This window comes from Sphaeramia orbicularis, chromosome 1 (genome assembly GCF_902148855.1).
Source record: "Sphaeramia orbicularis chromosome 1, fSphaOr1.1, whole genome shotgun sequence".
NCBI classification, from domain to species: domain Eukaryota; kingdom Metazoa; phylum Chordata; class Actinopteri; order Kurtiformes; family Apogonidae; genus Sphaeramia; species Sphaeramia orbicularis.
This window is the reverse complement of record NC_043957.1, coordinates 52756249-52771624: the sequence shown is the minus strand read 5'-3', so window position 1 is coordinate 52771624 and position 15376 is coordinate 52756249. Positions and strand designations below refer to the sequence as shown.

The window sequence follows — 15376 nt, the reverse complement described above, 5'->3', positions numbered from 1 at the left end:
CCAAACAAACGGAGCAGGACCACGTAGAAGAGGTGGTCTCAGTCCGTTTTCAAACAGACTGTGGGCTGGTTCACTTCTGGTGTGAATATAACCAGCCTCAGGAACCATGTGCTTTGTGCTTGACGAGCCACCATAGCCGCGTGGTGATTGTAGGTAATCAACAAAACTGGAAGTATCTGAGCCACATGGGTAGCCAGAGTTAATAGCAGCAGCCATGAGCCGTAGACAGACGTGGAGCAAAAAGGAGATTAAATGTCTTACTAACACTGACATATCTGATTACAAGAAGCCGTCGAGCAGCACACCTTCGTCGATGCAGAATGACACTTAAAATATTGACAAACTGGCTCCGAATGAGCTGTTGTTGACAGTTCACATTATTTTCAGAAATTTGTGACTGTAAAAATAGAATACATATTCCAAAAACAATAACTGCACATAGGACCTCCATGTCTGTTTTCATCAACATCCGCCATCTCAGATTCACCCTGCCACTGGACTTTTCTGTCCAGTGCCAGCGCAGTTTGTCACATGCATACTTCTGTTTACAAATTTTGGTCCACTAAGAAGAAGTGCTATGAGAATGCAATTTGACCCAAACGAAAAAAATAAAGACCACACTTGATCCGAATCAAATAATCGGACCAAAGGACTTTCCAGGAGTGAATACACCCTAAACCATCTGATTAGTGGCCATAAGAGGCTACCAGATGAGTCACTTATCATCTATGACATGCTACATGGGTTAAAACATCATTAGTATTTGCCTGATACCTTAGCCTGGGCCCAGTATAACAGCTGGTTCCTACAATGCAAAGCACATCTTTTAAAAACGGAGCTCGAGTGTAAAGAGGAGGTGGATTTCCCTTTGACAATAATGCATGCATGTGAATGTGTGATTTTCGCTGCTATAAATACCACCAGAAGAGCCAGGTGAAAAAAAGCACCCAGACATTTAATAATTGAGCAATGTGTGGCAGGTGGGCGGAGTGACATCGGTGCTGACTCATGGCTTCTCCAGCTCCGGAACAATGACGCTCCAAAACAAACAGTCCACTCTCAGCTCAGCCGCAGAGTTTGTGCTGAGGCGGGAATCCTGAGGAAGACTTCGGAAGCTCCGTGGCAGTAACACTCTGCTCGGGAAAATCCTGTTTAATTTAATATGAGTGAGACTGCTCATCCTCTGCCTAACACACAACTCATCTATAGTGTCAAACACACATACACACATTGCTCTAGTTTCCTTCCTACTTAAGAATGGGGGAAGGGGTGAACAGTAGCTGAGACTCACTGTCACACCACGGTGGGTTTCACTGGCTAAAAAGCTCAAATCACAGTTACACACAGCTCTTTGTCTACTGACACAATATAGAAATTGCTATTAAATGTAAATCAACACAAGCAGTTTGAGCATCTGACAGCCACCTGATTCCAAAAAAGAAACATAAGACTATCTACATCATGCCAACACAAACCATGATACAGTTTAACCATTCATTTATAAATCATGCAGTGCAAACAGGAGACATTCTGGGAAAATGTCCTTGGGAGAACTGGAGATCCTGATATGTTTTGAAACACTCACAGTCCAACACACATTGTTCGACAGTAAGAGCCTCTGGCAATCAGTACAGAATTATATTTGCTGTTTGTAGTGAATGAACACAAAAAAACGTAGTGGACAAATTAGGTTGTACATAGTAACACTATGACTCACTGTACTAATCTGCTAAATCTAAAAGATCTGCTACATCTGTACGCAAATAATTACATTTCAAGCTGTGATGTCTTCACTAACCATAAAATAATAAATACATGACAATAGTGATATGTGAATTAATTTGTCAAACTAAAGTAGAAGAGTGCAATGTGGAAGAGTTTATAAATGTTGATATTATCAGCGATGTGAACTACAGAGGAGAGGTGTCAGTCATAAAAGATGAAAACTATATAAAGAATTTACCAAGACAAAAATGGCATAATTTACAATTCAAAGCAAAAACAATATAAAAGATGCAACAAAATGAAAAAAAGAAGCATCATGTAAAAGATGTAACAAAATGAAAACAATGTAAAAGACGTAACAAGCTGCATAAAGATGAAAACATCCTCAGAAGACTCAACAAAGACAACAAAAACATCAAGAATCAACAAAGACGCAAAAATATGAATACTCACAAAAGATGCAACTACATGCAAAAGATTTTCAGAGTGTTCTGACAGTGGAAAAGCCAGTTGTGTTTCTATACTTTAGCATGGATTGTTCATGATCCAACTGTGGCATCCCATTGTCACTGTGGCTTTGTTCACACCTGTGAACACTGGGCACCCTGAACAAACTGATCAAAAGCTGATAAGAACATATGTGGATGTGCTCATGACAAAACTCCATTTGGAGCTGTTGTGCACTATATATTACCAGTTTAACCCATAAAGACCCAGTGCTAATTATGTGGCAGTTCCAAAATATTTTTTTTTTCTTTATATTTAACTGTGAAGTGATTTATCACCATTTATTATAATATTATCCTCTGTATTTTGTTTTCTTTTACAGTAAAAATCATGTTGTTTTCTTATATTTAATTCACTGTTCATGTAGATCAGGCATGTCCAAAGTCCGGCCCGGGGGCCAATCACGGCCCGCGGTCAGATTTTATACGGCCCACAGCTTTGGTTTTATAATGTATTATTTATGGCCCGCTTGGACTGTTGATCTGAGTACATGAATCATAAAAGGTTCAAAATGCAGTTTCTCCTTTCACCTCATGGTGGCAGCACCACTCTAACTCTATCTGGCTCTGTGACTTTGCCGTGAACCATTTTCGCTGATTTCTAACCATGGCGCATGTAAATAAAAAAAAAAAAACGGAAGTTGACAGTGAGGGCCGCCGCTTCCAGGAGAGATGGGAATTACAAACTTTTTTCACTGAAAATCGAGGTGATTGTGTTTGCCTAATTTGTCAAGAGACTGTTGTCTTGTTTAAGGAATTCAATGTAAAGACACACTAGCAGACAAAACATGCTAACGCATACGACAAGCTAGCAGGGAGTGAGCGTTCTGAAAAAGTGAAGCAAATTCAAGCTGCTTTAAACTCACAACAGTGACTCTTCATGTGAACCTGGGAGTTCAATGAATTCACCACCAGGGCAGGCTACCAAGTTGCCAGGTTAGTTGCCTATAATTGCTGGTGTTATGTACTTGTAGATGTGACACAAATATTACTTTCTGAATGATTTTGTGAAAGACAAGAGTAAAAGTCATATGTTTTCATCTTAAACGTTTACAGACTTTACATTACTGAGTAATATATGAGTAATGATTACTGATTTAAGTCATGTTTAAAATGAATGTGGGGTTAAGATTTTTATCAACTTCTTGGACGTTTAAGATACTCCACACGGTTTGTTCTATGTTATCTGACTCCAGATGTGAAAGGAAGGCAGAAATGTTTTTTTTTTAATTTGTTCACACCTGAGTGGCTTAGATTTGGTTACATTGCCATTTTAAAAAAATGATATATTGACAATGAAAATAAAGTTGTTTTTAAAATTATCGCTTTTATATGTAATTTTTACTGTTTAAAAAACGTCCGAAGGGACCACTGGCCCCTGTCAATCTCCACATTATCAGATCTGGCCCTCTTTAAAAAAAGTTTGGACACCCCTGATGTAGATGTTCATAAAAGCTCAGATTATAGTTAAGGGTTGTTATATCAGAAACAGAAGAAACTGAAGAAAAAGTGACTTTTTCAGCAAAATATGTCACTAACTGAACATAAACCAAGTGTCTCCATCCACTGTCATTGATCCAACTCCATGGGTTTTACTGGTGAATCAATACTGTAGAAGAAGACGGTGTCCCTATGTTCACTATGGAGCCTCCTCCAAATGGGTCATATCTGATTACCATGAAAAGATGACTAACTGCATTTTACACCAATTATTTATATGTATTGATGGGATTAGTGAATGAGAAGTCATTAAACATTTTAGATCAGTAGATGGTTTTGGTAGATGGTAGCTGTTTTTGGGTCTTTATAGGTTAAGCAGTATGGATGCAAATACACACCAGACCACAATGAAGAACCATCAGCACAACTGATGTCATCAACACAAGTCCCAGTTTGCATGAATCAACCAAAACACATAAACTGGTTATGTCTAAAATGGTCAAAAAGCCTGTAGAGAGCTGCTATATATTTGAAAATGGAAATAATGTACATGAGTGCATTCACAAAGAACCAGGAATACAGATCAAGCGACAAGTGGTCACTGCGGCACCTGTGAAAATACACTGTAATGCAATGTATGAGCTGGGCCTGTGTTTCCCATAATGCCACTATGACGTAGCAACAGGCCTTCACCTGAATATCTGTGGGAAATAAATTTACTTACTTTCAGAATTTGATGTTCTATTCTAAATTTGGACTTTTTCCACATGAGCAATTTTCCAAATTAGACATGTGGAAAATGCTTATTCAACATTTATGAGGATATTTCACTCAAGTATACATTTGGAATATGTGTCTCATTTGCAAGTTGTACCTCATGTGACATAGAGCCCCTGTTTATAGTCACCTGGGATAGAGACAATGAGTCTCTCATAGAGAAATAAAGTCCTAATTTCTGGTCATACAGATACAGGCACCTACTTTTAAACATTATGAAAGAGAATATCAGAAGTTTTTTGGATTTGAGCTTACATTGAAAAGACGAGATTTGAAAAAACAGGAGAGAGTGTTCACATTATGCAACGGCTGCATCTGCAACCAGTGAAAAACTTTGAAAAACACTATTTTTGATGGAGTGTGCATGACCACCTCAACAGCAATATTAGTGGAATATTCATTTTGATGGACCATGGAAATAAACTATGATTTTGGAAGTAGAGCAAAAACTTGGATATTTTCTCACATAAATTTAGTGAGTATGTGAACACTTCATGTAAGCAGCAGGGTGGAGACTTCTGCTCAAGTGGAAGGTCCTGATTGAGATTCAAAGGAAACTGTGATGTAACTATCCATTTTACATAAGTGCTCATGAGCTTGACACTAGCAACTCTTTACCCGACCTGGCTCTCCAAAGTGACAGTCGCCATCATACTGCATCATTGTTGCACAGTGACATCTAATAATGAGGCACCACTTTCTGTTTAAATTGTCTTTCAAAGAACAAATATAGATACATTTGTAATGGGACTGTAGCGAAGGCTGCACAAGATTCAGATCTTGTACTGTAACATGAGCGCTACAATGTGTTTGTATATGCGTATAAGAAAATGCATTGTATGGTTCGTGCTTGTGTGTTATTGCACTCTGCTATGATACATGACTATTGTATCTGCAGAAGACAACAGGCAGCCGGTGTCTTGGGTCACTCCTGAAGAAACGACCCACCGCTTCGTTCGGACGCAGAGGTTTGTTTAGTTTTCACTCCGTGTGTGTGAGCATTTTATGAGAACAGTGATTTGGAAGGAAGCATGAATGACTCTTGAGTGAGCGTAGGAGAGAGTGTAAGTGCGTATGTGTGTGTTTGTACGTGCATGTGTGTGTGTGTGTGTCATCTCCAGCTGAGTAGCAGGATGCAGACAACCAGGAAGAGATAAGCGCGGGTGAATGGAGGGAGCTCTGCATGTGTGTGTATTAAGTGTGTGGGTATGTGTGTGTATGTGTGTTTGCGTGGGGAAATCACTTCACAAAGGCCTGGAAGTGTGTGTTCTCCTGTCTACCAGCGCGGGACTCGGAGGAGATAAGCAGACAGCCAAATATTCCCCTTGTGTTTTCCCAGCAAAAACAGGAGGTGGAATACCAACCACTCAGACCGATGCCACAGGGTCAGGCCTGGAATGAGCTATGCTTCCACTTCTTACAAGCTATATGCTCCGAAAGACACGACCACCGGCTCTTTACACTCTGATAACAAAGAGGGAGCACGCCATGGAAAGACCAGGTTCATCACTGATTCCTCTGTTGTGCTATTTTTCCAATGAAATTATTAATGAAATTCTCAACAATACAGAAAAATACCATCATTCATGTAGAAAAAATGCACACATCAGTGATATATACAGTACTATCCATTTATGCAGTCCTTTGGATGGGGGTGATAGGACAATTCTAGAGGCATACAATGAACACAAGAAAAGCTTTGACCACATTCGATCTTTAATGTATGCAGCATGTAGCGTGTAGCATTTTCTTATTAAAATATCTCAAGACAACTAAGTTATCTGCTTTATTTGTCATGTTTCCACCAATTAAAATCCACCATACTTACATTTAATCGTGTTACTTGTACATTTACCTGTGTAATATTAATGTTCAATATTACTTGCAATATAATGAAATGACATAATGTGTAAATACATCATAATACGTACCGGTAATGTGGATGAAAATGTACGCTGTTTTACTGAGGTACATTTTAGTGACATGCTCAGTGATTAATTTTAGATGTTAAGGGTTTTTATTGCTTAATGAATGAATATTGAAGTATTGGATCTGCAGTGTGATGTCTCATCGTTTGTTGTTTCAATTGAAAGAACCCTACAGCAGAAATTACACATGTTCACGCTGATCTCCATAAGAGGTCTGTACGTCTGTTACATCTGACACATAGTACCACAGGAACATACACCTGCGCAAATGTATGAACTAAAACAATGTTGGTGGACAAAGGTCAAAGGTTAAATATGAAGTTTGCTGTGGCCTCATGTCTGTCCATTCTTATGAATGTTATATGTCAGGGATACCTTGAGGATTCTTTGTTTTGTTTTTTCAATTTGGCACAAATGTTCATTTGGACACAAGGATGAAGACAAGATTTCTGTTGCCTCACAAAACTATTGGTATTACTTAAGAGAACTGTTTGAACACAATATGATGCCAGATAGTACACACCTCTGACTGAATTTACAGTTCTTGTTTATGTGTAAGTCAGCCATTGTGACTAATGATAATATGTTAACTGAAAACATTAATAAAGAAATTTTACAAAAAAGAATATGATATACACTATATTGCCAAAAGTATTTGCTCACCTGCCTTGACTCGCATATGAATTTAAATGACATCCCATTCCTTGTCTATGGGGTTCAATATGACGTGGGTCCACCCTTTGCAGCTATAACAGCTTCAACTCTTCTGGGAAGGCTTTCCACAAGGTTTAGGAGTGTGTTCATGGGAATTTTTGACCATTCCTCCAGAAGCGCATTTGTGAGATCCCACACTGATGTTGGACAGAAGGCCTGGTTCTCAGTCTCCGCTCTAATTCATCCCAAAGGTGTTCTATGGGGTTGAGGTCAGGACTCTGTGCAGGCCAGTCCAGTTCATCCACACCAGACTCTGTCATCCATGTCTTTATGGACCTTGCTTTGTGCACTGGTGCACAGTCATGTTGGAAGAGGAAGGGGCCAGCTCCAAACTGTTCCCACAAAGTTGGGAGCATGGAATTGTCCAAAATGTCTTGGTATGCTGAAGCATTCCCAGTTCCTTTAACTGGAACTAAGGGGCCAAGCCCAGCTCCTGAAAAACAACCCCACACCATAATCCCCCCTCCACCAAACTTTACACTTGGCACAATGCGGTCCGACAAGAATCGTTCTCCTAGCGACCGCCAAACCCAGACCCGTCCATCAGATTGCCAGATGGAGAAGCGCGATTGGTCACTCCAGAGAACGTGCCTCCACTGCTCTAGAGTCCAGTGGCGGCGTACTTTACACCACTGTATCCGGCGCTTTGCATTGCACTTGGTGATGTATGGCTTGGATGCAGCTGCTCGCCCATGGAAACCCATTCCATGAAGCTCTCTGCGCACTGTTCTAGAGCTAATCTGAAGGCCACATGAAGTTTGGAGGTCTGTAGCCATTGACTGCAGAAAGTTGGCGACCTCTTCGCACTATGCGCCTCAGCATCCGCTGACCCCGCTCCGTCAGTTTACGTGGCCTATCACTTTGTGGCTGAGTTGCTGTCATTCCCAAACACTTCCACTTTCTTATAATACAGCTGACAGTTGACTGTGGAATATTTAGGAGCCAGGAAATTTCACGATTGGATTTGTTGCACAGGTGGCATCCTATCACAGTTCCACTCTGGAATTCACTGAGCTCCTGAGAGCGACCCATTCTTTCACAAATGTTTGTAAAAGCAGTCTGCATGCCTAGGTGCTTGATTTTATACACCTGTGGCCATGGAAGTGACTGGAACACCTGATTCTGATTATTTGGATGGGTGAGCCAATACTTTTGGCAATACAGTGTATATGTATCTGTGTAAGAGTACGATACAATTAAAACAGTGTTTCTCAACGTTTATTGAATAAACGCCCCTTTACGTCATCATGAGCCCCCACACACACACACACACACACACACACACACAAAAGGGGTGTGTGTGTGACAAAGCTTATTGCAGACAAGAATTAATGACGTTCTTGTGGTTCAAACATGTTCTATACGTGAAATCACCTAGTATCACAAAAAAATGCTTTCATTGAAATTAAGTTACAATTAAACTGACATTTTGGCAAGATGAAGCTTATTGCGCAGGAGTGGAATGGGGGGGACTAATGCCCCTCATTTCCATCTCAGCACCCCCTTTCAGCTTTCTCGTTCCAAATGCACCTAATGGTGTCCCAAAGCCCCCAGGGGGGTGGGGTACTGTCCCTGTTGAGAAACACTGATTTAAAGTAACATGAATCCAAGAAATGTGGCCACCTCTTAGATTTGAGAAGTCGAAACAGGACAATATTTGGCATTTTGCTTGAAACTGTTTTAAATCATCAAATGCTAAGTTTATTGAATATCTCAATATATTTTGCCTCAATGGCGGTATATGATATGAAGAATAATTATATACACATAATCTAGTAAATAATGTAGGTTAGAATTACAAGAAACTACAATACTATGATAAACTACAAAAATTACAAAACTATAATACTACAATTACATATGATTCTTACAAAAGGGCTGCGCCACATGGAAATTGTGTTCAAAATACAAAACAAGTGAATGTGGTATCTTCTCATGTGACACTTAACAAAATTGTCAGTACAAATGGTTCTTCCATGAGGCCATTTGTTTATGATATAGTTATTTACTAAACATCACATCGAACAAGTTGTGATACATCATTTAAATTTAATTTATCAGTCAGCTGTGAGAAATAAGATTAGATTGGAGAATGTGAGATAAAAAAGAAGTGAATGTTCAGTGTCTGGTGTAGATAGTTCTGTGCTTCAACATAGAAATGTCGAGTGAGAACAAGTAGAAACATAAACACAGAAAGTCAGTGAAGGATGTAATGTGATTTATTTGCTCTAGGTGGAATGACTTTCCATGTAAATGTGTACAATTAAAGCTGCAGGGTTTGACCCACTTCTACAGACTGTAGAAAATCTACCCTGTGATGCAAACTATGGACAATCACAGGTGTTCTCTGACAGGTGGGGATAGGGGTTAAATACATGACTGACAGCTGTAATTACTGAATGCTTTTAAGACTTCTGTGGAGTTTGCATGTTCTCCCCGTGTCTGTGGGTTCTCTGCAGGTCCTCCAGCTTCCTCCCAGATTCCTTAACTGGTCAACCTAAATCACCTATGATAAAAATGTAAATGTGAGGGTGAATGGTTGTTGGTCTGTATGTCAGTGCTGTGATGAACATCCAGGGTGGACCCCGCCTTCACCCATTGGTAACTGGGACAGGCTCTGGCACCCCGAAGACCCTGTCGAGGACTAAGCGATTCAGAAAATCAATGAATGAGTGTTAACATTTCCTCAGATGTGACTTCACTGCTCTACTTCTTGGGAAACAGCACATATTTCCAGCAAATAAAAACATTGCCTGTTTTCTCACTTGGTTATTTTAACCTTCAAGAGTTGCTCAGTTACTCAAACATATGTAGACTGACTGTCTCCCTGTAACTTGCCAGGCTTTCATCCAAATACACACGCACCGCATAAGGTTCTTAGCAGAACTAAAAACCACAGACTTACAGGACTGCAGTATCAACAGAAAATCACCCATACAAGCACACACATACACACACTGGCCAGTGTCCAGGATTTGTCAGGTTTGTGTATTTGGTATGTGAGGAATGTTTGTCGGTCAGCTTGTGGACGCTTAGTGCTCTGGGTGGAGGTCTTATCAGTCCAATGTGTCATCGCAGACAACATGAAGGCTGCAAAGTGCCATTAAAACACACATGCATAAACATACATAAACAAAACGAGGAGAGGAGAGGAGAAATGAGGAGAGGAGAAATGAGGAGAGGAGAGGAGAAACGAGGAGAGGAGAGGAGAAACGAGGAGAAATGAGGAGAGGAGAAACAAGGAGAGGAGAAACGAGGAGAATAGAGGAGAGGAGAAACGAGAAGAAACGAGGAGGAACGAGGAGAGGAGAAACAAGGAGAGGAGAGAACAGGAGAAACAAGGAGAGGAGAGAACAGGAGAAACAAGGAGAGGAGAGAACAGGAGAAACGAGGAGAGGAGAAACAAGGAGAGGAGAAGAGAAACGAGGAGAGGAGGAAACAGGAGAGGAGAAACGAGGAGAGGACAGGACCTTCCTCACTTGCTGTTGAGGGATGATGCTGATACAACTGTGACAAGGTTAACATGTGAATCCTCCCTGAGCTTTCCTTCATGGTCTGATATTGGTGAAATCACTGATTTCTACATTAAGTCTGACTTACACATATTTCTTAACACACCAAAACACAAACCATCTGACTGTAAGATGAAAGTAGAGACACCAGGGATGGAAAGAAAACTGTGTAAAGCAGGAAAACTGTGCTGCGCTTTAATGTAATTGTATACTTCCTCAGTCAGCTTACCTATGCTATATTTGCTACATTTTCTTTCTGAATTCAACACTTTCAGTCCACAGTACTGCAGGAAAAGTCCCTTCTGATTGCCTATTAGTGCTGCAAGTATCAATTCTTTTAATTTGTGATTCATCCAGGTAATATTTTCTTGATTATCTGATGAGGTGTTTGTCTATAAAATATCAGAAAATGAGGAGAAATGTGGATGGATGTGTCACACAGCACACATTGACATTCAAAGTCATAGAACAGTAAAGAAACCACACAACACTAAAAATGAATAAACTGGAATCTGAGAATTTTTACCTAACAAATAAAATGATAAAACCTGAATCAGTTACCAAAATAGTTAGCCATTCATTTTGTAGTTGACAACTGATCAATTAATCAATTAATTGTTGCAGCTCTACTGCACCTACATGTTACGTAACATAAGACACACTCCTACCCTGTGAACTTTGACATATTTTGTCGAATAAAGAAATCTAACCCTCTGGATTTAATTCCTTATCAAAATAACACAAATAACACCATGACTTTAATAACAGTGATGCCAATAATTATAGCAAGTGGAACGATGTCACAAAAAGCATACATAAAGGTCAAATAACATATGATTTAACAAACACAAGGTAAAGAGCTTCCTTGAATCCAGAGATGGTATAATATCTTAAGTGAATCTCCAGAGTTTATGACAAAAACATGAGTTCATTTTGGGTGGAGCGCAATAAAAACCCTGCACATATTTAAAAAAACAAAAAAACAAAAAAAAAAACTATAGCCTAATAAACTGAGGCTAAAACTGTCCTTATGAGGATGTGATTCATTTATATCAGTGACTGGTCACACAGTTTATGTAGTCATTTATGTTGTTATTCCATATATGTTAGCTGACACTGAGCTTTCACACGCGCGTTGTAAATTATAGGTCTTATGGGACCACAGCAGGTCATTATATTATATGTCCTACAGTTTTTCAGCAGTGTGTGTGTGTGTGTGTGTGTGTGTGTGTGTGTGTGTGTGTGTGTGTGTGTGTGTGTTAAACAGAGAGCACACAATGTTTTGGTACAGTTTTTTTGTCACAGTCCAGCTGTTTCTCGTCTTCGCTGATGGCTGATTTAACATCTGGACGCACAAACACACTTAAATGCGCAGTCTGTGAACTCATGCACATCCCCAATTTAGTCTGGAAGAGTTGCACGGACTGCATGTGTGTGTGTGTGTGTGTGTGTGTGTGTGTGTGTGTGTGTGTGTGTGTGTGTGTGTCGTCTGAGCAGGACCGTCACCGGGCTGCACGTGGCATCCGCCGCGGGATCAAAAACAGACACTGACTTATCGGTGATGGAGGCTGGGGAAAGACGGGCAGGGCATCTGGACCAGCGCGTGCACACCCACATGCACGCACTAATGTTGTCATCTCTCATACACACAAGCACGTGCCACCTTAAAGCCAGCGCTCGCGGCGCAACAGTGACCTGCGACTCACCAGGAAAAGGGGAAATAGGAACTGAACCTCCAAGTTAAAACCAAACAAAAAAAAACTACTAGAGTAAAAGCAGGACTCACCGGCTTTGCACGGATCTTTGTAGTCAATAGTCTCCGCTCTGTCCTCTTCATAATAATCATAATCTGGCTCCTCGTAGTCGAAACAGTTACAAATAGTCACTTTGCCCCAGAAAGTCAAGCCGGCAAACACCAATGTGATCCAGCGCATCTTAGCGGCCAGTGCCGGGGGCACTCGGTCCATCTGAAGGTAGAAATAAAAGGAATAAAGGCCTCTGCTCGTCTCCTGTGCTGTGAGGAGATGGTCAATCCACTCTCCAAACAGAACGCATCGATGGCAGGAATTTAACGGGTCATGGTGAACACCGTTCCCTCCTGTGTGTCAGTCTGGCTCTGGGTACTGTCGGCCGCTCCAAGTTACTCTGCCGGGTTCTCCTCCATGGTCCAAGTACACTGAGGTGTATGTGTGCGTCTGTGTGTCCGTCCCTGTCGGTGTCAGCACTGTGTCCGCTGTGGAACTCCGCTGTCCTCCGCCGTGGCTTCGCAGGTGAAGCTGCTGTGGGACACACGAGAAAGAAGGTGGAGGAGTCAGGACTGGATGATGTGTGCGCGCAAAGACGCACGAGTCTGTGTGCAGCTGCTCACGAGAAACATCCGCCTAACATGTTTCCAAGCAGCTCTGGTGTCTGTCTGTCTGTCTGTCTCTCTCTCTCTCTCTCTCTCTCTCTCTCTCTCTCTCTCTCGTCCGGTGGTGGTACTATCTCTCTCAACCCGAGTCAACGCACCGCCTCCACAAACACATAAAACACATACACACACACACACATACACACACACACACACACACCGTCTAATACCTGCACTCCTGGCTCATGCGCTGTAGAAACAAAACTTTCTTCTTCATCATCGCTCATAAAACCCTTGCACTCCTCTCTCTAAAATAAATAAATAAATAAATACACCTTACAATGGAGGGACTGATCCTTATTGGACTTTTGCTTACACAAAGCCCCGAGAATTTACTGTTAAAAAAAAAACAAAAAAAACCGGTAGCGGTAAAAGTAACAGGGTGGTTACAAAATCATCAGCCCGTGGGTTTTAGTATCCATCGGCCCTTAGAGCTGGTGCTAATGGGTGTTATCTGGTTATTCAGAGGCAGGTGCCAAGTAGGTGACAGCCAAACCATAAACGTCTGTCGATATTACAGCCACGGATGTCTTTATGGTCTATTCTCACCTCTTGGAGCCTGTGTTAGAGACAGACACTAAAGATCCACTGTCAAGATACTGCAGATGAGAAACAATGAAATAAAACTGAGCACTGAGACACAAAAGCGAAAGAAGTGGAAATATATTCATATTAGAGGCAAAACACAGCCCAGAATCAATGTAACACTGCAAAAAAAAAGAAAGAAAATTGGATTCAAGCTGAAACTGTTATTTTCATTATGATTATCAGCTACTTCTTAATTTTTCATTCATCGTTTACTCTTCAAAAATAGCTGCAAAAAAGCAGCTTATAATTTCCAAAAGCCATATGTGACCTCTTCAGAGCGCAGAGGTCACCTTAGAGACAAATATATAAATTTAACTATTTACTATGACATTATCTTGTTTATTTCTGTACCTTTACGTTCAAATAGAAGGACGTATGTGCGTGTTAACCTTTTCATGCATAGTGGTCACTACAGTGGACAGTTACTCTACAGCTTTACTCTTGTATATTCATGGGTTTTGTTGTTTTAGTTCCATATCAACCAACACAGTGGACACTTATGCATCATCTCATAAACTCCAATTCATACCATTATTGTAACTTTGCTGTTCTTGATTGGTTCTTGAGTGGAAATCAATTGTTAATATTTATTGTTTGCATATTATCTCCATGAAGTGAGTAATAACTAGTATTAGAATATGTTAAAATGTGAGAAAACATCAGACTAGCTGCATTAAACATGGTTTCATTTCACTGTTTTCATATCACTTTATGATATTGGGTTTTAAATACATGTTTCTTTGCTTCAAGAATAAAATTCATGGTGTAACTGAGTGGACATTTTTGTAACTCCATGAAAAACAGGTTGATTTAAAAAAAAAAAAAAAAAAAAAAAAAAAATTCAATCACATTGGGTTTTTTTTTTTCATGCCTAAAGAGGAATAAAAACACTCAGGAAAAAAAAATCTTGATTAAGGTTCTCATAATTCATGCATGAAGGGGTTAATAAATGACCTCATAAGTAACATATATAGCAGCATCAGTGTTGACGCAGTGCCATATGTCACATATTAGTTGTGAATAAGTAGGCTACTGGTGGGTCACTGAACAGATGATTCAACATAGATCAGTTGGGTTCATCCTCACTGCATGCCTAAAACACCAGTGTTTGTGTAGTTGTTTTCTAACACAGAGGAGAAAAAACCCACATGCATTCACTGTCTGTTAAAGTCCTTTATCCTCATTTTGCACACGCTGTAAAGTTGTCCACAACCACCTATAATCTTCTAAATGCAGCCGAAACAAACACGGTGGACACAAATAAAACAGCAGCAGTTGTTGACAGACAAGCGGCGAACACCTTGCCAAGATAAATCCTCCTGAGACGCCTTCAGCCTGCCGTCTACAGCTTACCTGCTGCGTTTACCTGTCCAGGCCGCGTCACTCTGCTGCAGCGGCGACACCAAGCGACCCATCATGCTTCAGGGGAGCGGAATGGTGGGGGTCTTCTTCACTGAACTCAGGGGGCGTCAGTCTTTAGAACGTGCCCGTCTCCCCCCCATTTATTACCGGGAGATTACCGGAGCGCTGTCTCTCCTGCTCCCGACTAATCCTGCCCTCGGGGAGAAGCACCGGAGCACTGACGTCACTCTATCAATAAAGCCGCAAGCTGTCCACTATACACGCCCCGGGCCGTGGACACAAATCCCACACACACACACAGGCACGTACCTACACACGGAGTTTATTTACTGCAGGCCAAAACACTCCTGCTTTTGTCCCTAAAATAGGTGACAATAATCCCAAACTTAAGTGCAGACCTGTGTGCCTCGTGCG

At 40.8% G+C, this 15376-nt stretch overlaps 1 protein-coding gene across 3 annotated transcripts in view; it reads right to left on the bottom strand.

Annotated features, from left to right (window-relative positions):
• Window positions 1-15169, bottom strand: part of tll1 (tolloid-like 1) — a 75707-nt gene extending 60538 nt beyond the window's left edge. For 2 of the 3 annotated variants that reach the window (XM_030141399.1, XM_030141418.1), the window contains exons 1-2: window positions 14954-15169; window positions 12389-12881 (exon numbers count right to left, since the gene is read on the bottom strand). In XM_030141399.1, coding sequence (XP_029997259.1) covers window positions 12389-12569 — 181 coding nt within the window. In that variant the 5' untranslated portion in view covers window positions 12570-12881; window positions 14954-15169. The remainder of the gene's footprint in view (window positions 1-12388; window positions 12882-14953) is intronic. The other variant, XM_030141408.1, reaches the window with a different exon arrangement.
• Between the last annotated feature and the right edge of the window lie 207 nt (window positions 15170-15376).